This window comes from Mesoplodon mirus (assembly GCF_964341445.2).
Source record: "Mesoplodon mirus genome assembly, chromosome: 13".
NCBI classification, from domain to species: domain Eukaryota; kingdom Metazoa; phylum Chordata; class Mammalia; order Artiodactyla; family Ziphiidae; genus Mesoplodon; species Mesoplodon mirus.
Window position 1 is genome coordinate 22,172,020 of NC_138989.1, and position 24,266 is coordinate 22,196,285.

General features: G+C 38.8%; 1 protein-coding gene across 3 annotated transcripts in view; it reads right to left on the reverse strand.

Moving 5' to 3' along the window:
- Window positions 1-24,266, reverse strand: part of TTC28 (tetratricopeptide repeat domain 28) — a 581,552-nt gene that overhangs the window by 400,636 nt on the left and 156,650 nt on the right. The window contains exon 1 of one of the 3 annotated variants that reach the window (XM_082640382.1): window positions 8,159-8,971. The exons of the other annotated variants lie outside the window; for them this stretch is intronic. Within the exon in view, the coding sequence (XP_082496508.1) occupies window positions 8,159-8,185 (27 nt within the window). The 5' untranslated portion in view covers window positions 8,186-8,971. Of the gene's footprint in view, window positions 1-8,158; window positions 8,972-24,266 lie in introns of those variants that run through there. 3 annotated transcript variants of the gene reach the window in all.

The following is a 24,266-nucleotide window of genomic DNA, read 5'->3' on the forward strand; positions in this document are numbered from 1 at the left end:
TATTTTTGGCTGCATTGGTTCTTTGTTGCTGTGCGCAGGCTTTCGCTAGTTGCGGCGAGCGGGGGTTACTCTTCGTTGCAGTGTGTGGGCTTCTCATTGCGGTGGCTTCTCTTACTGCAGAGCACGCAGGCTTCAGTAGTTGTGGCATGTGGGCTCAGCAGTTGTGGCTCGCAGGCTCTAGAGCATGGGCTTAGTTGTGGCGCATGGGCTTAGTTGCCCTGCAGCATGAGGGATGTTCCCGGACCAGGGATCAAACCCATGTCCCCTGCACTGGCAGGTGGATTCTTAACCACTGCACCACCAGGGAAGTCCCAAAAATATTTTAAAAGACACAAAAAAACAATCTGGGGTCAGTCAGTATAGGAACAAATAATTCTACATTCCTTAAAAGCTCCTATAGTAGTGCTGCATTATGCCAAAGTAGAATAATTCATGTTTGTGATAATAATCCTGAGTAATCAGGAGAAGCTTAGTACCTTCTGTTTAAGAAGATAGAAAATGTGTTGTATATTTTCGAAAATTTCACATTAAAAAATGGTTGAAATTTAACAAGGGCTGGCAGTTAATGAATTAAGTTTGAGTTAACAAGAAATTCACAAGAACACCACAGATAAATATTAGCATAGTGATTTTCCATAAAAACCATGGTGACTAAATATTAAAATTCATAACTAATCCCTCAAACACATTTTAGTCTTAATTTCAATATTTATCACCACCATTCCTAACCCCCCAATACTAATTGAACCAAAGTAAATTTCTAGTTTTGTAGGTAAAAGATGGTGAAACATCAGCAGTTTCACATGGTTCAACCTAATATATTTACCAAAATTATTAACAATAAAGTAGTTTGCATTTATCTTTTATTTCTCCAGCCCACCCTCTGTTGGAAAAAAACTAATTATTAAGTAATAAAGACCCAAAGTCCACCAAAATGATCATGAGTCCACCATCACTCACTATGACATTTTCTTTCTACTCCTCAAAAACATAATAATCTTATTTATTTATGCCTGAGAATCTCAACTCTGCAAACACGTTTCCAAAAATATCTGACGGATCTGGGCTTAAGCATTTCAGCTTTTCACAGATAACCACAATTTAACATAATCCTGAAAATGAGTGTGGGCATTTCCATTATGTTCATTTATAAATATTTAAAATATAAAATATGCTTAACAATTAATTGTCAGAGCAATGACATAATGAACCAGATAAATATAATGGACATTCAAAGTTTTTAGTTATATAAAACAAGTTGGCATTCAGTTTGTTTTCAGATTCAAATACTGTATTTTGATTTTCCTTAAAACAAGGAACGCCTACATTGGACAAGTCAAAATAAGGAATCACTTATCAATTTTAAAATCCCAATTTCTTATCTATTGATAATAAATGTTGTTTTGTCAATATAGGACATAAGTTATCCCAGGATGTACAACAAAGTTTCCTTGAAGGTTTCTTCCTTCTCTACTCCCACTATTACCTTTCTAGGTTCAAGTCTACGTATATTGTGTGTTTAGGAGAGTATATATCCAAACACAATGAGTTCCCGCAATAAGCTCCTGGCTCCCAACTCCACTTTGTCCCTATGCCAAATGGTACCTGCTCTCTAACTCAGAACTACCTCAAAAATCTGTGTTTCCACAAGCCTCAGTCTTCTAACTTGATGTAAATCCAAAATGTTACCTCCCACAAAGTAAATAATGCTGGAAATATAAGTGCATTCATGAATGGACATTGGCTTACATAACCAGACGTAAGCTATAGAAATTTCAGTCCTTTGATAGTCCAAACTGAGAGACGTCTACCAGCAGAAAGCTTATGTTCAGCTTTGACAACTGAGATCAAGTTTATTTCAGGTACTTTTTCCAGAAATGTTAAGTTTATTACACAGAAGGTGTAAGCCAAAGGATACAATTTTATGTTTTTCCTTACGATATATGCTAAAAGAATAGAATACTCAAAATAACAAAGACAGAACACTCTAACAGAATAAATAACAAAGTGTGCTGAAAAAGGAATATAGTTAAAGGGCTCAATCATGTGAGAATATGTCTCTTAGCTACAAAAATCTAAAAGGGGGCACTAACAAGAAAGTACAGGACAAAAGCGTCATATATATCCTAAAAATGTCAGTTGAATGATATAATTTTTATAGCTTTCAATAAAACTGCATGGTTTTAGCACATCAATAAAAAGCAGTCTTAAAGCTGAGACATACATTGTTATTAATGATATAATGAATTCGCTGTGGAAGTTAAAGCTGACAAGGCCAGCTGGGATTTCAGGTTTTCTCTTGCTTCCGCTGTGTTTTCCACAGCATGTCACCACTGTGACTGACCAGCAAAATGAAGGTGGCTGCTGGCATCTTTTCTTGAAGTTGGGCCAGTTCAACTCTGTAGCCTCTCACAATGGCAATGTTTACTGGCTAGTTCCTGAACAGTAAAGGTGCCAAATCAGATTTCCTCATCATTGACTTCTTTCACTTTGTATCAAGTCTATCAACTATTCCCAGCTTCTCAAATGTCCCTGGAAGTACTTTTCTATAGATGACCATTCCCTACCAGTTTTACAAGATCCAAAATATTTCAGGCTGAAGGGAATAAAGATTTACTCCAGTGGTTTACAACCATGGTATTGCTGCACTTGTATCTTGTGATCCAGCTGTGAGATGTATCACAAATAACTGTAACTTTTTCCCCCTTTTTTTCATTTGAGGTAAAGTTCATATAACATAAAATTAACCATTTTGAAGTGTACAATTCAGTTGCATTCAGCACATACACAATGTTGTGCAGCCATCACCTCATAACTGGGACTTTATTTTTAATAGGTAAGGAGTTAAGATTATCCCTTTAATGAATCACCCTGACTCATAGTCAATATGGTGTTCTGAGAGGGTAAGAAAAAGAGATAAACTTGGAAGTTAGGCATTTCCAATAACTGGCAAGTCAGAGAATCTTGCCAGCTGGTTGAAGATCACTGACCATCATATTCCATAAATGTTGCATTTTTTCAAATATTCACTCTTTCAGTTCCTACTCTGTGCCTGTGCCCTCAACCTTACACTGATAGAGGCAGACATACTGACAGTTACAGTACAGAGCTATGACTATGGCTCATACAAGTATGGTCAAAGGAGGGTGTGGCCAACTATACCCAGCAATTATGTAGAAAGATTCACTAAGGAGGAGAAGATTGAGTTAGTTCTTAAGGTATGAGCAGTGACAAAAGGAAGCAAGTTAAGAAGCGCATAAGAAGAAATTCTATGCAAAGGAAGAAGTATGTACAAATGCACAGAAGCCCGGTAAGCTGTGTCCAGCTAGATTACAGGGTACCATCATACTAACAGGAAAAGTGTAGTAAGCACATTTTATGTGCCAGACACTCTTTGTAAGCATTTTACATTATATCTTCAAAGTCACACCAAGAGCTAGGTGGCCACTCGTATTAAATAGATGAGACATCTGAAGTACAGAGAGGCTGAATAACTTGGCTATGCAGCTACTAAGAGGCTGTACTGGAATTCAAACCCAGGTAGTCTCGCTTCAGAGCCCATCCTCTTCATCACTATACTATATAACCTACACTACACACTCTTCTGTTTTCTTCTCCTCTTTGATAAAATTAATCACTTAAGGCAAGATCTTTTATGATGGAAACTAAGTACACCACAGCACACTGAAGGTAAACGAACGACTGGCATGAACAATGAGAGGGCACCACTAAGAACCCCTTGTGGCCCCCAAACAAACAAGGGAAGAGTGGCAAACTGTATTGAGAGTACAGCTTAATTTATTTCTTATTCTTTTAGATTAAAAAATACACAAAAACAGAAGTCCTCATATTTCCCCATAACCCAGTCATTTTCTTGCACACTCCCTAGCCCAAGGTGTGTTCACCCCACTTTGGAGACATCTACTAGACAATGGAAAGACATGGCAGAGTTTTAAGAAGGTGAATAAATACATGTGTTTCTTTAAACAATTACTCTAGAAGGAATAAGAAGGGAAAATTAGAGGAAAAAGAGACAAGAAAAAGAAAAATCATTAGGATACCATTTGCAATAGATCCAGCAAATGATAATGAGGTGCTAAACTATAACAGTGGGGAGTCAGATGTGAAAGATTAAATGACATGCCCAAGGACACAAGTCATGGGAACTGCCAGAACCAAAACCTGGGTCTCTAGATTGCACTGATCTGGGAATGGTATATAGACGATCTGCAGAAAGACCTTTATCATGAAATTTCTAAGACTTCTCTTTAAAACTTCTTTTGTTCACAATGCTTATTTTTAAGTCTAATTTTATACTATAAACAAACTGTGGTCCAAAGTGAATAATATAATAATATCAACTAGCACAGCATTTAGGCAGGTAACTAAGTAATTTAGTATAGCTGTATTAAAATTTGAGACTTAGCTTTCTAATCCAGAAACAAAATGCTTTATCATAGAAAAAGTTCAGGGATTTGAAATACACTCTTTTGTAAAAGCAATAAGCTATTCTGAGACACAAATTTACAGGACACAATCCTTATTAGTGAGCTTTGAAACAAATGAAGCTCTATCAGAGAAGTCATTTAAGAAGCCAGATTCACATTATATTAATGTGACAAGTAGAACAAGATAAATACATCATATAATTCTCAAATGACATAATTAATGTAGCTTATATGACATATTCCTATTAATGATCTTTTATTATGTGTGAACAGTAAAATAACATTAGATAAGGAATGAAAAAATCCAATCAGCAGCAGTTTTCCTGAAGGTTTTGACTGCAGTCTTATTTACACAGTGTTATCTGATACTAATCCTTGGATTTTAAAGAGCAAAAATCACTTCAGAATTGTAAACAAACATGTTCCTATGAGATGAACATTTTAATTACTATCATTTCTGCAAATACAAGATAAAAATAATGTGCTGCATGATAGCCTATTAACGTGAAAACATGGGAAAGTATATTTTGCCAGGCCAATAGGTTATGTTAATAAAAGGATCATGATAGTGGATCCGGAGCCTGATAGTGTGTCTTAACAATGACTGCCACGGAGTCTGTGTGGAAAGTGTAGCAGTCCCCTCCCTAAAGTTGTGTACAATAGATTAGAAGTGAGTGCCAAAATATTCTGGTTTTCTTTAATAATCCACTACAGTCTAATACCTATGAGTCAACTGAAACATTCTGAACCTTTTTACATTTAAAGATCACACCACCCTAAAAATAAATACAAGTTTTACAAAGCAATAGTTCTTATTTACTTTTACATCAAATAAATATTTACTGAGCAACTATATCATCCCTGGCACCATAAAAGAGGTGTGAAGTGTGGTTCCTGAACTCAAGGAGCTTGAAGAATGACTGAGAGGCTAAGATAAAAAAAGTTTACTATCAGTAAAGGACAATCAGCCTAAAAGGGCATAGATTCTAAATGCTCCAGGAATTCAGAGGTAGATAAAAATCACTGTTTCAGGAAGGGGAGGGAAGAAGAGCATCTTGGTGGTAGTATCCAGAAATGAGGGAGCAAAGCTATGGCTAACTAAGCTCCTCACTGGTCCTGAGAGTGAAACATGATTAATCGTGTTCTGGTGGTTTCTTTGTGAAAAAGGTAGCAGACCCTAATTGAATACTCCAGAGCCCACATCTTGAATTTTAGTATTTAGTTAAACCCAGCAAATAAGCAGAGGAAAGAAGAGTAAAGGACTCCCCTTCAATCATGTACCCCAGCTGCATGCTCAGTTAGAAACAAAGAAACCTAGAACCTATGGTCATTCTCTTATAGTGAGCCCAGAATTTACAAAAGCCAGCACTGGTAGTGGCTGACAGGGCACCATGATAGCAAGTTACCATCAATCCTAGCCATGAAGCCCAGCTATAGCAAATGCTGCTTGGGGCAGCATTCTATGGATGATCTTCTTAGCTTTGTTAAAATCACATCAGTGTAGTATCACTTTTCATCTGTGGTATAAATGGTTTTTATGAAACAGTTTGACAAAACACATGGCATGTGACTGTACCACTACAAATGTGTTAGCAGACCCAGCCAGAAACCACAGCAATGATCTGATCATGTGAGTATTCTTGCAAGAGTAAAAAAATAAACCTAATCTTTGTAAAGACTTATTGGTGCCCTACAGGAGTTGAATATTCTTCCAAGGAAGCTTCCGTTTCCAATGTAGAAGAAGGAAGAATTGTTCTCAAGCCACCACCAGATAATCACACAGTACTTAATGGCTCAGCTTAATTTTTAATCTTGTATGAACTTTGCAGAATTATATCTGATAACATGATGATTTGGGATTATGAATGTAGTGAAAAAACACAACCTTCTGGTATAGCAATTTAAGCAACACAGAGTGAGTAAATACTGCAGAGTGAATCCTAACACTTGAAACAGAATCTTCCAGAGTCCAGAAATCCACCTGACTGCCAAGAATAATACTTCCGTGGTTCAAGCAATACCAGTACCCAGAGGGGTTTCCACAGACATAACCACATGAGTTACTGCATATTGGGTAAAATAGAAAAAACAGACATTTATGAATGTATAGTTTGCAGACATCTTAAAAGTACTCATAAATATGCAATTTACAAATATAGAAGAAATTGGGGGGAGGGCTCCAGGAATACACAGAATCTGTTTAAATTTCTTAATTATATGGTTTCTTCTATGGGTTTTCCTCATCCTAACTCTGATTTTTATGGGTGGTGGAGGGAGACGCATGGATCTCTTAACTAAAACACATGAAACCAATATCACTGAAAGAAGCTCTATGAGAACAAATATATGAGAGATTCTGACTTCAGAATGCAGTAGAAATGACTTCGTTTCAGATAGCAAATTAGATATCAAAGAAAACCTTTCAATTCACCAGGCTGTACTGAAGCAGGGTTTGTTAGATTTTCTAGCAATAAAACAAATGCACAATATCTTCTCATGCATTTCACACATGATTTCTATTTCAGCTCTGATGTAAAACATGGTATCACACATCATGCCACAAAGAAAGAGTCAGTTTAGCTAGTTCAAGTAAAACACCAGGCAGCTGCTAACAGAGACAGGTCATGGCTGGGGAGAGGCACAGCACGTTCAGTTCGCTGTTTTCCTTCAAAAGAATGTCAATAAAAAACACGGCCAAATGAGGTATTTGAAGTGGGGGGAAAAGTCCTGCTATGCAGTGAACCACTGGGTTCACCTAACAGCGCCAGTCAGACAAGTTAGCAAAAGGGAGCCCTAGCCAAAGCTACAGCCGCCAACAACTTGAAGAAAGCTGTCTTTCTCCCTGAACGTCCTGGGGTAGCGACCAGTCCCACATTTAGAAACGTTATTTCTGGGACCAATAGCAATTTATTTTGATAGAACCACTGGATTTTTTTTTCTTGAGTTCTCAACAAAGGAGCCATATTAGGAAATAATCTCGCAAAAAGCAAAGTGCCCCCTCCCCCTCTTCCCCACGATCGATGCACACACGCCCGTGCACGCTGCCACGCACAGACACACACCCGTGACAATGGCCGGCGCGTGCACTCGCGCGGGCCCACGCAGCCGCCCGGGAGCCCCGCGGGCAGAAGGCCCGGCGGCCCGGCCCCAGGAGCTCAGGCTGGAGGCCCCGCGGCCCCCGCTGCCCAGGAACCAGCTGCTGGGCGGTTGTGCTAGGGATGCTCGCCCCCCAGCGGGGCCCTGGGGAAGCGGCTGCCAGCGGCTCAGAGCCTATTAACCCCTTGGGGAAGTAGGTGCTACAACACCCACCTGCGGGGACACTGGAATGTGTCGGGAATACAACCCCAAATGGCTCCCCGTAGACAAGGCGCCACCGAGTCCTTAGACCCTGGCAGCTCTTGGCTGGCTCCTGCAAAGCTAATCGTGTGGCTGGCTCCACTGGGCTTCTAAGGCAAAGGGATGTGTCTGAGCTGTCACCCCTGAAGAGTCTGGGCATACCAAGAAGGAAAAACTTAAGAGGGCAATGGACGCAGATCAGACTTGGTAACCCGCCCCTAAGGGACTGGTGTAAGTCCCTAAAGGGACAGAGCTACTTGGACCTGCCCGTCCAGCAAACTACGGAAGGAGTGGAGGGACCCGAGGGCAACCGCCCCCTGTCACCCCTCCCTGGGTCGGGCATCAGGGCCCCGTCCCCACTCCGGGACACTTACCTTCTTCCGGGGCTGCCATTTCATCATATTTGTACAGCCGATACGTGGAACATCAAGATGCTGGCTGGGGGCTGGGGACAGATGCAGGGCAGCGGCGACTGCAAGTCATGCTGCCTCCCTCCCACCCCCTAATTCTTTCCCATATTCACTGCGAAGGGAAAGAGCCCAGGAGAGTCCAGTCTTTTCGCCTTCAGTTCAATGAAAAGTATCCCCAAACCACGAACACACTTCCCACGGGGCTAGGAAGTCCCAGCAGCAACCAGCGTACTCCTGCCAGAGCGGAGCATTTTCCCCTCAGGCCAGCGCCAGGAAAAAGAGCCTGCGGCAGGGGGTCTCCAAGCCGGCTGCAAAGACCCTCCCTCAGAGAAGAGAGGGAGAACGCAAGCTGCTGCACGAACCCAGCCGGGCTCCTGCCATCCAAACCCCTTTTGGCGAATTCTCCTCTTCTCAAAAAAAGATTAGACAAGCAATCAAACCCTCACGCGCAGCCTGGAGCAATTCCCAAAATTCTGGGTGTATTTCTCGTTTGTAAAATTTAGCAAAGAAAATTCCAAAGATCTGTAATCAGAGCTTCTTTACGCTGTTTTCTCTTCTTTCTTGGATAGCTTGGGGAAAGGATCTGCCCTTCCCGAAATGCCTACCTTCCCTGAACACTGTAAATAGGAAAACTTGGTTTGTGTGTTTAGATTTTTTTTTTTTTTTAATTCCCAAGAACCTTAGTGGGGAAAGGCTGGAAGGAAATCCTGCAAGAACCCAACTCCACAGCTCAGTCTGCACTAATGACTTCCTTCCCTTCAGTGTGAGCACAGCCTGCCCAGCTCCAGCCACACAGAGCAAATGGTTTCTGGGTCTTAGTGCCACGACATCTGTTCCAAAGCAAAAAGTAAGCACACAGTTTCAGAGATACCTAACAGCTCCCAAGGAATCAGAGCCAGAATAGACCTACGGAATAAGGAAATCATTTCAAAAGATCTAGATTTGTGAATTATATCGAGAGAAAAAAGGAATAGAAAAGGTTTCTAGACCAAAAAGCTATATAATCTAAAAGTGTGACTTGAAGGAAAAAGATTTAAGATATTAGACAAAATAAAAATTTAAATCAAGAATAGACTCTGCTTCTCTAAATTTAGCACTAATTTTATTATTATAAAAATATTGCTATCAAGATTGAGTTTCATTCAGCTTCTATAAAAATGATTCCATCTCCAAATACAAAATACAATGTAATTCTATTATTTGTCATCCAACATGTCTAGTAATTCTTCTCTCACCATGAGACTACTTTGATAGCTGGGAATTAATGGGTAGTGTAAGCTGCTAGAATACTAACTGATGAACATAATAATAGCAACTGATGTACCATCACTCCATTGTTTCAACAATATTTAACTTATTAATGTCAGAGTTCTATAATGCATTGGCAGGACTGGCTGATGTGGATGATTATAAGCAGATTGGACACTAACTATATCAGATATATTGTAAACATCATTAAAATACCCAAAACAGTTAACTAAAACAAATTACTTTTGAGATTTTTTTCTAAGCCTAAGAATCTGAAATTCAACGGTGAAATCATTGTCTTTTACAAAATAATATTAACAAGTATAGTTAAGCCATGATATGCATCATAGCTACACACCAACCTTACCTCTCTGCTCAATAAAACTATTAAGTGCCTATGATTTAAGCACCTATTATTTGCCAGCCCCTGTTCCAGATGCTAGAAATATGAGTAAGAGGCTATCCCTGCTCTTGAAATTACATACTCCAGGCAGCAGTCACAAATAACACCAATACTCTGTATATGTCCTAACATATCCAAATCATTCTGCACAGCTTAACTTGGATATCCTACTAACATGGAAGTTCAATAAATTCCAAACTAAATTCATCAATCTACCCCCAAATCAGTTTCTCTTCCCAGCTTTCCTGTATCTGTCCATAGCACTGTTATTCTTCCAGGATCACAAACTAAAACCTTAATTAACATCATTCCTATGTCTAATCTATCACGAAGTCCTTTCACTTCTTTCTTAGACATTGCTTTCAAATTCTTACTGCTGAAATCTGAGGCTGGAGCCTCACAAAACAAACATATATTAAGACCCAACTAGGTGCAAAACATCATGTAGGATAGAAAGGTATAAAACTAAGTCCCTATGCTAGAGGAAGTTACAAAGAAGTTAGGACAGAGCTGAAGACCTATAAGAGGACAATCAGACATTGCGTTGGTCAGTTAAACAAATGAATTACGTGGTAAGTAGCATTCCAGGAGATAGAAGGAGAAACCATTGTAAACAGGGATGGTCAAGGAAGGTGTCACAAAGGAATCTGAAGTAGAAATTCAGAGGAGATACAACTCATTCTAGAGCCAAAAGCCAAGGTCCTTACCACAGGCAGTAACGTTCTTCAGGATCTGGACCCATCTACCTCTCAGAACTCATCTCTTACCCCTCTTCCACTCCTTTTCTCAGACCCTGCCATACTGGCCACCTCACTGTCCCTTGAATATATCAAGCATATATGTGTTGCACCCTCTGCCTGAATCACCCTTCCTCCAGATACCCTCTTGGATTCCTTCCTTAGTTCCTTCAGTTCAAATATCATATTAGAAAGGCGGTCTCTCATCATTCCTTCTAAAATAATAGCACTATGACTGTTACCTTCTATCTTCCTTACCCTGCTACATTTACTTCATAGCCTTTATGACATATATTTTATTTATTTAATGTCTTATATCTCCAAGAATATAAATTCCAAGGGAGCAGGGACTTTACTCTATGTAATACCAACACTCAGTGAACAGTGCCTGATACAATAAGCAATCAACAAATATTTGTTGAATGAAATGAAAGAAAAAGAAAAGGGAGAATAGTGTGAGCAAAGGAGGCAAGCCTATACAAGATGTATTCAAGATACAAAATATATTGACCTGCCTAAAATATAAGGCTTAAGAATGAGAATGTTAGAGGCAGAAACTTTGTCTTGTTCAGCTTTGTAATCCTCAGTGCCCAGCATAGTGCCTGGCACAGCAGACGTGCTCAATATTTATGGGATAAAAGAATGAAGGGAGGGTAGAGATTGAATGATGAATGAGGGAAATTCCATTCCATTCCATATAAAGTAAAAGATACTTTGGCAAGGTATGTTGGAACCAAATGGTAGGGAACACTGTAAGGCAAAGAAATTTGGACTTTATCCTATAGGATGCAGGTCATTAAAGGTACTAACAGTAGTAGTCAAGAGGCATGACTGAAGCAGCATTTTTAAGCAATCTAATATAACAAAATATTAACCATGATGTTATGAGGCTGTTTTGTATATAAACCTTTGGATTTTTAAATTATGTGCATAATTAAAATGCTTATAATGACCATTTGACAGATATGATAGATATCAAAACTGAAATTCACAGGAGTTAAATGACCCCTTCAATGCCACCCAGCAAGTCAATGGTAATGGGAGGACTAGAATCCAAGGCTTAAAAACCAACGCCTGAGTGATGGGGGCAGGAACCTACAATTGCTTAGAGGTCAAGATAAAAGTTTCTATTTTTTACTCTGCCTCTAACTTGCTATACAACAAAAATTATCAGAAAGGCAAGGCAGATGACATGAATAAATGAAACAGAGTCAGGTGTAAGATAAAAGGGAATTGTAAGGATTGTAAATCTGGAGAAAGATAAATCATGTAAAAGAGGGAGTTGCTACATGCTACATAATGCTAGTCAATTGATGTCATACAGGAATATCAGTCCAACAGTGCCAGATCCTCTAAATTTTCATGAGAAGCTAAAATTTTCCTGATTTTAATTGTTTGCTCAAAAGTTTTAAAGCATCCTAATAGGCCAAACAAAACATGCCTGTAGGTCTAAATTCCATCTGCAAGTCATAATTTGTGACTGTTGATTTAACCACTCAAGGCTTCACTTTCCCATATGTAAATTAAGAGACCTACATGGTTCCTAATCTATGGGGTGGTTTTTTGAGGGCATCTGTGAATCCATATGCATACCACGCATGGTCTGTGGACTGAAGAGCAATCTCCCATGCTCAGATGTTGGTGGACTTAATAAAAGACAAAGTTACTTAAATTGGGGGAGAGGGAGTCTGAGAACAGTGGACTGTAACAAGAAAGGAGACAGAGGAAATATATTTATGTTTCGACATAATCTAAGACTTCAAAGTGAAGTTTTAAACTGGTTTTCAATTTTTTAGGTATATTTCCTTTGGGTCACTTATTTATATGGCATTTCTTTCCCTGCTGACTGGTGAGTGTTTCAGCTTTCATTTAGTAGGTACCACTCGAAAGAAGACCATTACCTAGAAGCCTGTAAATATGAATACTATATTAAAGCATCTTGCTTTTTCCTTTGTGCCTTTGTTTATTTATTTTGCTTAATCCAAACTGACTTGGTAATTATATCTGAAATATTTATAGAATTACTATTATACCAGTATACTTTCTCCCTTAGAAATTATTTATATAGAGGTACCAAGCTAACACAGCTCAAAATGTTGTAATTTAGCTTATTGTTTCAAAGATCCAATGTCAACAGTAAGAACACAGTTTCTCAGATATGCAGCTACTAAAAGGCATTTGTACCACTTCATTTTTAAACATAGCACTTTGCAAATCACTTCCCTAAAGGGAGATACTGTAAAACAGTCTATTAAAGTAGTATTTTCCTCAATAACTACTTGTCTATTCAAATCTTAACAAAAGCAAGAAAGAGGAAATGAATGGAGAAAACACACCTTTTTTCATTGTTGTGAAATTCTTCAAGATTTCCTAAGGAGTGATATGTCTGACATTTATCACAGGGTAAATGCTCAGAAAAGCTAGTTTTGTAGTTATTTACATTTATTGTGTTTTAGAATATTAAACTCAATGTGAAACAGTATTTGGAAAATATATTAATTTTCCCAAAGACCTCTAAATTATTTTCAAGTATCTAAAGAGATATTAGAAAATAAAGAGACAAAAATAGAAGCACATTTGAGACCAAAAAATTTGGCCTCATTAGTGATATTTCACACAATTGGGTGCTTTCAGAATATTAAAGGCCTTGCTTTGCTAAAAAAAGAAAACTAAAATAACCTGTTGCATAAGAATTCTGCCACACAGCAAAGTAGATATAGGACCATGCTCCCATTCCTTGGGAAGTAAACTGTTCTACAACATCCAGGGAAAATCACCTCTAACTTTATCCACCTCACTTCCTTCCACTATATCAGACAGTGTCAGACAGGCTGAAGCCCAATTCTGTAAATTCAACACAACACATATTGACTGAGTACTCATTCTATACAAGGGACTGTACTAGGTACCGTGAGAGGAGACAAAAATAAATCAGATGATTTTTGCCCTTAAGGATAGAGCAGTCTTGTGAGGTTGAAGGAGAAGACGGGTACACAACTAATAACAATAACAATAACAACAGCAGCTAACCCTACTGATCTTGCCATTCATCTGACTTTGAGAGCCCAAGTTCTTAGCGCAAGCTCAGTGCTAAAAGAATGAAATAACTGGGCTTCCCTGGTGGCGCAGTGGTTGAGAGTCTGCCTGCCAATGCAGGGAACACGGGTTCGTGCCCTGGTCCGGGAAGATCCCACATGCCACGGAGCGGCTAGGCCCGTGAGCCATGGCCACTGAGCCTGCGCGTCAGGAGCCTGTGCTCCGCGACGGGAGAGGCCACAACAGTGAGAGGCCTGCGTACCGCAAAAAAAAAAGAATGAAATAATTAATGACATATTCTCTCATTAAGACTATAGGAGGGCCTCCCTGGTGGCGCAGTGGTTGAGAGTCCGCCTGCCGATGCGGGGGATACGGGTTCGTGCCCCGGTCTGGGAGGATCCCATGTGCCGCGGAGCGGCTGGGCCCGTGAGCCATGGCCGCTGAGCCTGCGCATCCGGAGCCTGTGCTCCGCAACGGGAGAGGCCACAACAGTGAGAGGCCCGCGTACCGCAAAAAAAAAAAAAAAAAAAAAAAAAAAAAGACTATAGGAGCCCTAAAGAGTAATTAATTCTGACTGTGGTAACAGAGAAAGGTTTTACAGAAGAGGTGGCACAGTATCCTTTCAACAAGCTGAGACAATGTTTGGGGAGGAATGTGCCAGACTGAAGGAAAAGAGCATGAGCCAAAACATGGATGTATGAAAAAAATGGGCCACATTAGCAAGTCATCTCACAGATCTGACACATATAACACAAGGCAAGGCATAGTGGACTTAAGGTTAGAGGGCTGTGAATGCTATTACCTTAACAATAATAATAATAACTATCATCTGTTGAGTATGTGCTAAGCATTGAAGTCTTTTATATCTTTTTTTTATTCATTGATTCTTCCTAACACCTTTATGAGGAGGAACTATCATTATGCCCATTTTACAGAAGAGGAAATTAAGGCTAAAGGGTTAAGTAAATTCCCAAAGAATCATGGCTAGAAGAAAGGAAATTGGAGTCAGACTCCAAAGCCTTGTTATTAATCCCTGACTTAGAATACAATGATGAGCAGCACAGGGTTTTAATCAAGGCATTAGCAAATCTATTTGAGTTTTATGCTAACTCTGGAAGTACTGTGAAGGACAGGAAGAATATGAGAACAATAAAGACAGGAAGGCCAAATAAGTTTCTATTACAAAAGATCAATAAGGGATGAAGAGGTCTTGAATTAGGGCAGCATAAGCGGGAAAAGGCCCTTCTTGAGAGACATTTCACAAGTAGAACAGGTCCTAAGAACTTGTTACATGAAAGAGACAGAGAAGGAAGGATTTAAAGATGATCCCCAAATTTTTCATCATCTTTTAGAAAAAGAGATACCCTACTAACTAAAATATGGATCACAGAAAGAACAGGTAGGTACTGAATTCAGTTTGAGACTTATAGGTCTGAGGTAGTGGTAAGAGATACACAGGAATGTAAAGTAGGTAGGTGGAGGGATTGTCTGAAGGTAAGGATATATATCTATGTCTACAGCTATAGCTATAAAGAGATTTGTGGGTCATTCTCATAATGGTAACATGTATAAAGCTTTGGTGTAAAAAGAAAAAAATACAACATAATTCACTGCTCAGTTGGGATGGGTGGGAGACCTACCCAGTTTCCTGAGGCAGCAATTTTTATTTGGCTAATAATGCTGGTTCAAACCTTAGATCCACCATATACTAGCTGTGTGACCCTGGATTAATTCATTTTTCTGTACCTCAATTTCCAACTCTGTAAAATGGAGATAATCATAGCAACTATCTAAGTATGGTTATTGGGAGTATGAAACTATATATGTAATTATACACATATATAATATAACCTGTATATAATGCTATATGTTTAGCATTGTTGTTATTGTGGTTGTTTTACTATGCTAACCCTAATTTTTTTCTCTTTCTTCATCATACCATGGATTTTGTGTTGATTATATATTAAGGGCCACAAGCTGCCAGAACTGATCTTCATGTGTTTCAGTGGTAAAATCATTTTTCTAATGGGATTTCTGTTCATAACAGAGCAACTGGGACCAGGCTTACTCTCCTGGCATAACTAGAAAACTGGATAAAATACAGGAAAAACACTGTTTGCGTACTGTTTCAGACAACAATATGCACACAGTATTATGAACCTTGAGAGAAGCAAAACAAATGAGGTAACCCCTATGATCACCCTGGATTTCTGCCTGGAGGCACTTTCCGGACCACAGAGCAGGAAGGGGATCCCAAGCAGAGCACAATGGTCGTGAGGAGACAGAGATCAGTTTGAGGAAGCCAACGAAGCTGGAACATTCCAGGTAGAGAAATGGAGAAAATGAACTCTAAGGGGGCTACGTGGACAGGTGCTCCAGAGATCAACACAGGGGCTTCTTGAGTTCTGGTTGAATACAACGTTGCCCAATGTAGGGCAAAACTCCACAAGGCTAAGTGAAGGGAAGCTGTAAGCAGAACAATTGTCAGAACTCTCTAGGGCTGCAAGTCTTTCAAGTTCCAATAGCCAGAGTGGAGGGAATACCTGGGACATTCAGTAGAGACCTCAGAAAAGTCATTTCTTAACAGAGGTTAACTAAAATATACTGTAAACTCACCCTAACAAAGCTTAAAAACAAATCTTGAAAAAAGCACATTTAATCTACAAGTAACTTAACTGTCTGGCAGAACAAAGTTCAGCACTCTTTGAAGGAAGACAACAAAATCTAGCACTCACTGAAGAAGTCCAGCATTCAGTCATTTTCCAATGAAGCTTATTAAAGGACATGGGTACTAGCCTGGAAATACTTTGTTATCTCTTTGGTAAGCAATTAATTTTTTTTAATGTATTTATTTATTTATTTTGGCTGTGTTGGGTCTTCATTGCTGTGCATGGTCTTTCTCTAGTTGCAGCAAGCAGGGGCTACTCTTCATTGCATGCAGTGTGCAGGCTTCTCATTGCAGTGGCTTCTCTTGTTGCAGAGCTCAGGCTCTAAGCATACGGGCTCAGTAGTTGTGGCTCTTGGGCTCTAGAGAGCAGGCTCAGTAGTTGTGGAGCACAGGCTTAGTTGCTCCACGGCATGTGGTATCTTCCCAGACCAGGGCTCGAACCCGTGTCCCCTGAATTGGCAGGCAGATTCTTAACCACTGCACCACCAGGGAAGTCCTAATCTTCCATCTGAAGAATACTATGACTGTGTTACAATTTTCTCATATAGATCAGATCAATGGACTATAATATTTTGGGCTACAATCTTGTTACTTCTCTCTACCAGGTAGCCATAGCTACAGGGCATGTGTAATTTTTCTATTACATAATTTATCAATCTGGTAGAAACTTCAGCATATGTTATCTTTAGTTAAAATTTAGAGAATTTACCTGGAGTAAATTCAGTGGTCAGATATTTGGGGCAGAATATACAGCTTTGGGTTTATTAAACTTCCTAAAGGAATCCTGAATGTGCAAGGGTAGTAATTACATGTATGTTTTAATACATTAAGGTTTACTTAATAAAGATGCTTGAACTGGGGGTTATTTACTTGTGTGTTTTTAACCAAAAGAGGCTATATTTCTCTGGCTATGCTTAAAAGGAACACAGGAAAAGTAGATCTCTTTTCAATCCTATGGCAGGAAACAGGCTTTGAGAAAAGAGTCAGTAGAAAAAAAATATTATTCTTGAGGTCCATTTGGAGGCACTATACTGACTTGTTGCTATGAATTTATAAGCAACCAAATGGATCACACTCACCAAATGGACACCTGTTTATGGTTGTTGAACTGCCTGGTATCTTAACTCTCATCCTCTGTTTTGGGGGAATTCTCCATTGTCTGAGTCTTGGTGGAATGTAGGAAATATCTCTCATGACAGTAACCAAAGAGGTCAGATAATTACTTGATATCCACCACCCGATAGCTGGGATAAAAACATAATACCTCTGGCAAAGTTTTTTGCCAGAAGTTTGAAAGTGAAGCAAGTGACTCAAAGAATAATGACAGAGAGAATTTACTCTAGCAGGACCCACAGAAACATCCGGTTGCTACGGTCATCAGTGCCATGGAGCTCATCACCATATACAACATCCAGCCACAGTGGTGGTTCCAGCTCTGGCAACCAGGATACAGCAGTTACTGTGGGCCCATTATGGCTGAAATCCAGGTACCTTTTGATTAGAAGTCACAGTTGTTTTCTGTTACTTGCAACTAAGAACCGTGGCTGACTCACACAGACACATTTGATTTTGTTTATATTGGGACACAAGTTTTTCTTGCATGGATATATATGCATGAACAGATATGTTTGTATGCTGGAGAGCTCCAAGGCACACTCTTCTGCTCTCTTTTCTGCCTATAATTACTCCCTCAGATCTCAGCTAGTCCCAAGCATCTAAATACCATCTCTTAATTGATGACACCCATATTTATACCTCAAATTCCTACCTCTCTGAGCTCCAGACTTGTATAAATAACTGCCTATTCAACATCTTCACTAAGACATCTCAACAAAATTCTTGATTTTCCCCCAAGAATCTGGTCATTCTTCAGTCTTATTTTATCTCAATTAATGTCATCAATATTCCTCCAGCAGCTCAAGCCAAAAACTTTAAACAGTTACCTCTGATTCCGCTCCTTTCCTCGCCCTCAACATCTAATCCAATACCAAGTCCTCAGCTCTCTACCTACAAATTCTAATTCATATCCTGCAACTTCACATCACCTCTATCCCTTCTTCTTTAGCCACAGTTGTCATTAATATCAACTGGACTACTACAGTAGCTTCACTTTGCTTCCTGTGATCCAGTCTCTCTGTGTAGCCAGGATGATCTTTCAATCATGTGAATCAGATCATGCAGTTCCCTGTCTGAAACCTGCTTAAGGCTTCCCTTTGCACAAAGAATAGAAATACAAAGCCTTTACCACATCCCACAAGGCCCTCCCTACATCATCTAGTCTCTACCTTTCACCCTCATCTCTTACCATACTTCTTTTTTTTTACATCTTTATTGGAGTATAATTGCTTTACAATGGTGTGTTGTGTTAATTTCTGCTGTATAACAAAGTGAATCAGCTATATGTACACATATATCCCCATATCCTCTCCCTCTTAAGCCTCCCTCCCACCCTCCCTATCCCACCCCTCTAGGTGGTCACAAAGCACTGAGCTGATCTCCCTGTGCTATGCAGCTGCTTCCCACTAGCTATCTGTTTTACATTTGGTAGTGTATATATGTCAATGCTACTCTCTCACTTTGTCCCAACTTCCCCTTCCACCCACTCCCCCGATACTTTTCCTTAACTGTGCTGTGGCTAGACCTGCCTTCTTTTGTTTCCTTCATGACCTTGGTAGTTGCAGTTATGTCTGCCTGGAAATCTCTTCCTCCAGAATAGATATTCCTTCTCAATATTCAAGTCTCTTTTCAAATAACAAGTCCTCAGGGAAGTCCTCCTGAACAAAATCAACTACCCTCCCCAAATTGACTACATACTCTCTTACTTTGCTTTGTTTTCTTCAAACCACATATTACAATTTGAAATTGCATTGTTATTTTTTTATTTTATTTTATTTTATTTTGCAGTACGCAGGCCTCTCACTGTTGTGACCTCTCCCGTTGCGGAGCACAGGCTCCAGACGCACAGGCCCAGTGGCCATGGCTCATGGGCCCAGCCACTCTGCGGCATGTGGGATCTTCCCGGACCGGGGCACGAACCCGTGTCCCCTGCATCGGCAGGTGGACTCTCAACCACTGCACCACCAGGGAAACCCTGAAATTGCATTATTTACTCATTTGGTCACTATGTCACCCAACAAAATGTAAGGTCTAGGGAGTGGTATCTGTATTGTTCACCACAAGTCCAGTATTTAGAACAGGTCCCAGCACATATTAAGTACTCATTAAATACTCATTCAATGAATCAGTGAAATTAATGTTGGTTATATGATAAGAATACATAGAATTTCCTTTTGCAATAAAATTTTCAGCATGGCATTTATTCATTTACCAAAGGATGCTTGTAATTACACTCAGTTCTGAAAGATACACTCTCCCAGGTAACGCCAGAAGGGGCTTTTCCCGTTAAATTAGTACTACACCCTGGCCTAAGTCTGAAGATGCTTAATAGAAAAAAATATAATCTTCTGAAAAATAAGCAATAAGTATCCTGAAAAATCATTATTGCCCAATAATGTTTTTTTTTTTTTTTTCTTTTTGCGGTATGCGGGCCTCTCACTGTTGTGGCCTCTCCCGTTGCGGAGCACAGGCTCCGGATGCGCAGGCCCAGCGGCCATGGCTCACGGGCCCAGCCGCTCCGCGGCATGTGGGATCCTCCCAGACCGGGGCACGAACCCGTATCCCCTGCATCGGCAGGCGGACTCTCAACCACTGCGCCACCAGGGAGGCCCCCCAATAATGTTTTTTATTTAAGAACTCTAGTGCTATCACTTTCTATTTTCATTTCTATTAAAGAGAATCTTACATTAACCCAAAAATGGGTAGATAAAATGATCTTTAAGATAGTTTAATAAATAAATTAAAAACACTTTGAAAACCTTAGATGAAGTACAAATCACTTGTCAAAAGTACAATCTCATTTGTCAAAACATGAAAATGAGAAAAGAGAAGACACAGAAATAACAGGCTCAGAGCTGCCAAACTGACAGGTTGTCTTAAGTGAGATAGTCAAAACATTCATATGCTAATTTTTAAAGTGCTGTCTATCTGGCCATCCATATAAAAACAAGAGAGGGCTTTTTCTCCTATTTCAAAGGTAAATGAATGGGTCAGATAGTGGACACTCTGATTACAAATTAAGCAATAGCAATTAAGATCATAAAGAATTTTCTGTTTATTCTGAATGCACATATAAGACAAAAACTAACTTGCATGGAAGGTAATTCAGAAGATCCAACCCCCACAGAAACACTCTTATCAATTATACCATCTAACACAATTATTGGCAGTCTTCTGCACGTAGAATACAGTGCAAAGGATGACTTTCCATGTTAGTAGCTGGGGTTAGCTATATACTGTAAATGACAAAAGTTGAATAGCAAATAACTACCAAAACAGGGTTAAAGATTTAACCAAAATATACAAATACTATTTTAAATTATTTTCCTTTTTCATTTAGTATCTTAAAGGGTTTTCATGTTCACATTTCCACTAGGTATTCCACCAGGTATTCCTCCTCCCTCTTGCAACACTAATAATTCTAAACAAAAGAGCATCTCCTTGAAATGTTCTGTTTACTGGGTTGATGAATCTATCATCAAATCAACACTTTCGTATATCATCCCACCTGCTGGGATGAGTAATCCAGTCTAGCAATATTACTGAAGTTTTGCTCAAATTTGCTTTGTTAAGAATGCTGGTGTTTCAAAGTGGCGGGGAGCGGGGGGAGTGGTGGTGGGATGAACTGGGAGATTGGGATTGACATATATACACTAATATGTATAAAATAGATAACTAATAAGAACCTGCTGTATAAATAAATAAATAAAATATGTTAAAAAAAAAAAAAAAAAGAATGCTGGTGTTTCCAGACTTGGATTCAGATGTTCTGCTGCTAAAAAAAAAAAAAGTGACACATACTATATGATTCCATTTATATAAAATGTCCAGAACCAGCAAAAAGTCGATTAGAGACAGAAAGTCGATTAGTGAGTGGTTGCCAGGGTCTGGGCAGTAGGAGAAAGGAAGAGTGGCTGCTAATGGGTACAGGGTTTCTTTGGCGAGAGATTAAAATGATTTGGAATTGGATAGTGGTTGCACAATTTAGTGAATAAATGAAAAACCACTGAATTGTACACTTTAACAGGGTAAATTTTATATGTGAAAAATATCACAATAAAGTTATTTTTTTAAAAGGTGATCAGCTTTCCCCAATTCACAGAAAAATTAAGTTAATACATAATTCTCTCTACTTAAAACTTTTTCTCTCATAATTTTTAAAATCTTTGGCATGAGCTATCACTCATCTTCTAGCACCAGACAACAAAAATTAAAAATTAGCAAACTAATGTCAGTATGAAAAGTTGAGAAAACAGATCAACAACATTCTTGGTAAAATGGGTTATTTTATTTATGGACATGTGCTGATTATATTAATTTATTGTAAGTATGTACCACAAAACCATTTTCTGTAATTATCATCTATAGAGCATTTGAAAGATATAATAAAATGTCAATATTTTATAGCATTCCACTAAGAACACCATAGCTCTATATGGTGTCTTGTTTAGACACATTAGAACCAATGAAACAGAACAAAGCTAGTAAGGCCAAATAAAGATGAAGCTAATCTGTATCTTTATAACAACATATGCTAGCCTGATACGGTTCATCTATGACTACAATCTCTTTAAAAAAAAAAAAAAACTGCGCACAAACCTTTCTCAACTGCCCCCAAAAAAGTAGGTGGAAACGTTGTTTCTTATAATTCTCACCAACTTTAGCACCACCGTTTCAAACATAAAATTTTTTAATTTCAATCCTAAAACACAGTGACTATTCTGTGTCAGAATCAGTTCCAACTTAAGAAAAAGAAATCTTAAAAAAAAAAAAAAAAAAAACTCTGCTTCCTGAAGCAGTCAGATCATAATGACAAGTAACAGTCACAATTTTCATATCTGCTAAGTGTAATGCTATTTATTTTATTGAACCCTCATTTTTTCTATATCTTAATCAACTTATTTGGACTTTCTAGGTATAAAATATGTTTCCTGTAAGTATTTTTGTCTTAATTTTATATGAAACCGTTTAAACGTTTTACCTCAAAAAGCTTAGAGTACAATTCAAAATAATAATAAAATGCATTTAAATGGATAAGGAACCTGGGTCTGAGGATTGAGACACAGAAAGAGAGAGGAAGGATGAAAGGAAGGAAGAGAGAGAGGGAGGGAGGGAGGGAAGAAAGGTAACAAATTCATCCAAAAAGAAATACAAAACTTAGTAGAGTTTAGCTTGAAGGTAGTATGGACTTCATTCAAACTTATATCGAAAAACCACTCTGAAATGGGTGAGACAATTTGAAAAATTCCAGATGTGTCTAAGCCTGGTTTTCAATAACTTTCTCAATAATCTCCCCAGAAATAGAAGTTCTAATACAAACCAGGATTTGGTAAAGACAGAAACATCAAAAGATATGTTCCTAAACAAGAGGCTTAATCTTTTTTTAAAAGTCAGTTTCTGAAAGGTAGTATTGAAATATTTACCCCAATAATAACAGTGTAGTCTTGTTTTATCAGATCATTAGCATATCATGCATTCCAGTAAAAAAGATCTCCTACCTGTAGGGGTGTGTGTGTGTGTGTGTGTGGTGTGTGTGCTGTGTGTGTGCGTGCATGCGCTAGGAGTGGCTCGGGAGTTTTTATATAACTACTCGGAAGATCTTATTCTTTTTTTTCTAATAGAAAGCCTAAAGAAGGTGAGTGGAACCCGACACAAACTGCCTTGCCCTCCAACCTTTCTCTCAAAGTGCCACCTGCTTCCCTCTTCCAGGTCAGGTCGGTCCACCCATACTCCAAGATCAGCTTCTGCTTTTTGCAAAAAAAGTATATATTAGCAAGCTCTTTTCTTTCTTGTTACTGCTGTTGTTCCATATTAACGATGCAATTATCTTGTGTTCAATCTCCTAAATTGATGCCTTGGTACCTATTCCTTATCCAAGTTTTTTCTTCCTTGTCTCCAAATACCCAGAAACCTGAACCAAAGTCTGGCTCTTGCCCTCAAGAACAACTTGATACCTGACTTATATACTATCTGACTCTGATCTTTTGTATGTATCTCCTATTCTGGATTGTCCTCTTGGTTGTAACTATCAGTTTCAAGGCTGTCCTTTCAGGAAATGTTGCTTGTCCTGTGGAGGAAGGATAGGGAGGTGGAAGAATATGTTCATTGAGAAAAAGGGTTAAATACCAACAAATTTTATGTTACATATGTTTTACCACAATAAAAAAATTGAAAATAAAACAAAACAGATAACAGAAGTGAACCTCAGAATATATAGGAAAAGAGTAGCTCTTTGATGAGACCCTATAAGGAGATACAACTAGGATTATCAGGATAAAAGTTGAATAAATGAAAGAAGCCAGGTCAGAGTTGAAGTATGTGAACATGAAGGTTTTAGGATTAGGATGTTTGAGTCGAGAGATAAAGTCATGGGTAAAGGTTGATTATGGTGAGATACTTTTTTGTTTAACTAGTTGTAATTATAAAGTTAAAATATATTATGGTAAAATGTGAACAGATAGAAGAGTATAAAATAAAAATTTTAACTCGTCCTCCCCATCCCTGAACTCTTGTATGCATATACAAACATTTTTTCCAACTCAAATGAGATAATACTTTACATATGGACCTACAGCTTGCTTTTCCACCCAAAAGAATATATATGACATCTCATGAGCTACCTCCACTAATTTAAAATAGCTACAGTTAGGGACTTCCCTGGCAGTCCAGTGGTTAAGGCTCCATGCTTCCAATGCAGGGGGTGCAGGTTCAATCCCTGGTCAGGGAACTAAGATCCCACATGCCATGTGGCATGGCCAAAAAAATAAATAAATAAAATAAAATGGCTACATCATATTCAAAATACAATAATTTAATTGACCCATTGGTAGGATATGTTTTTCTACAGTCTGCCTCTTCAGGAGT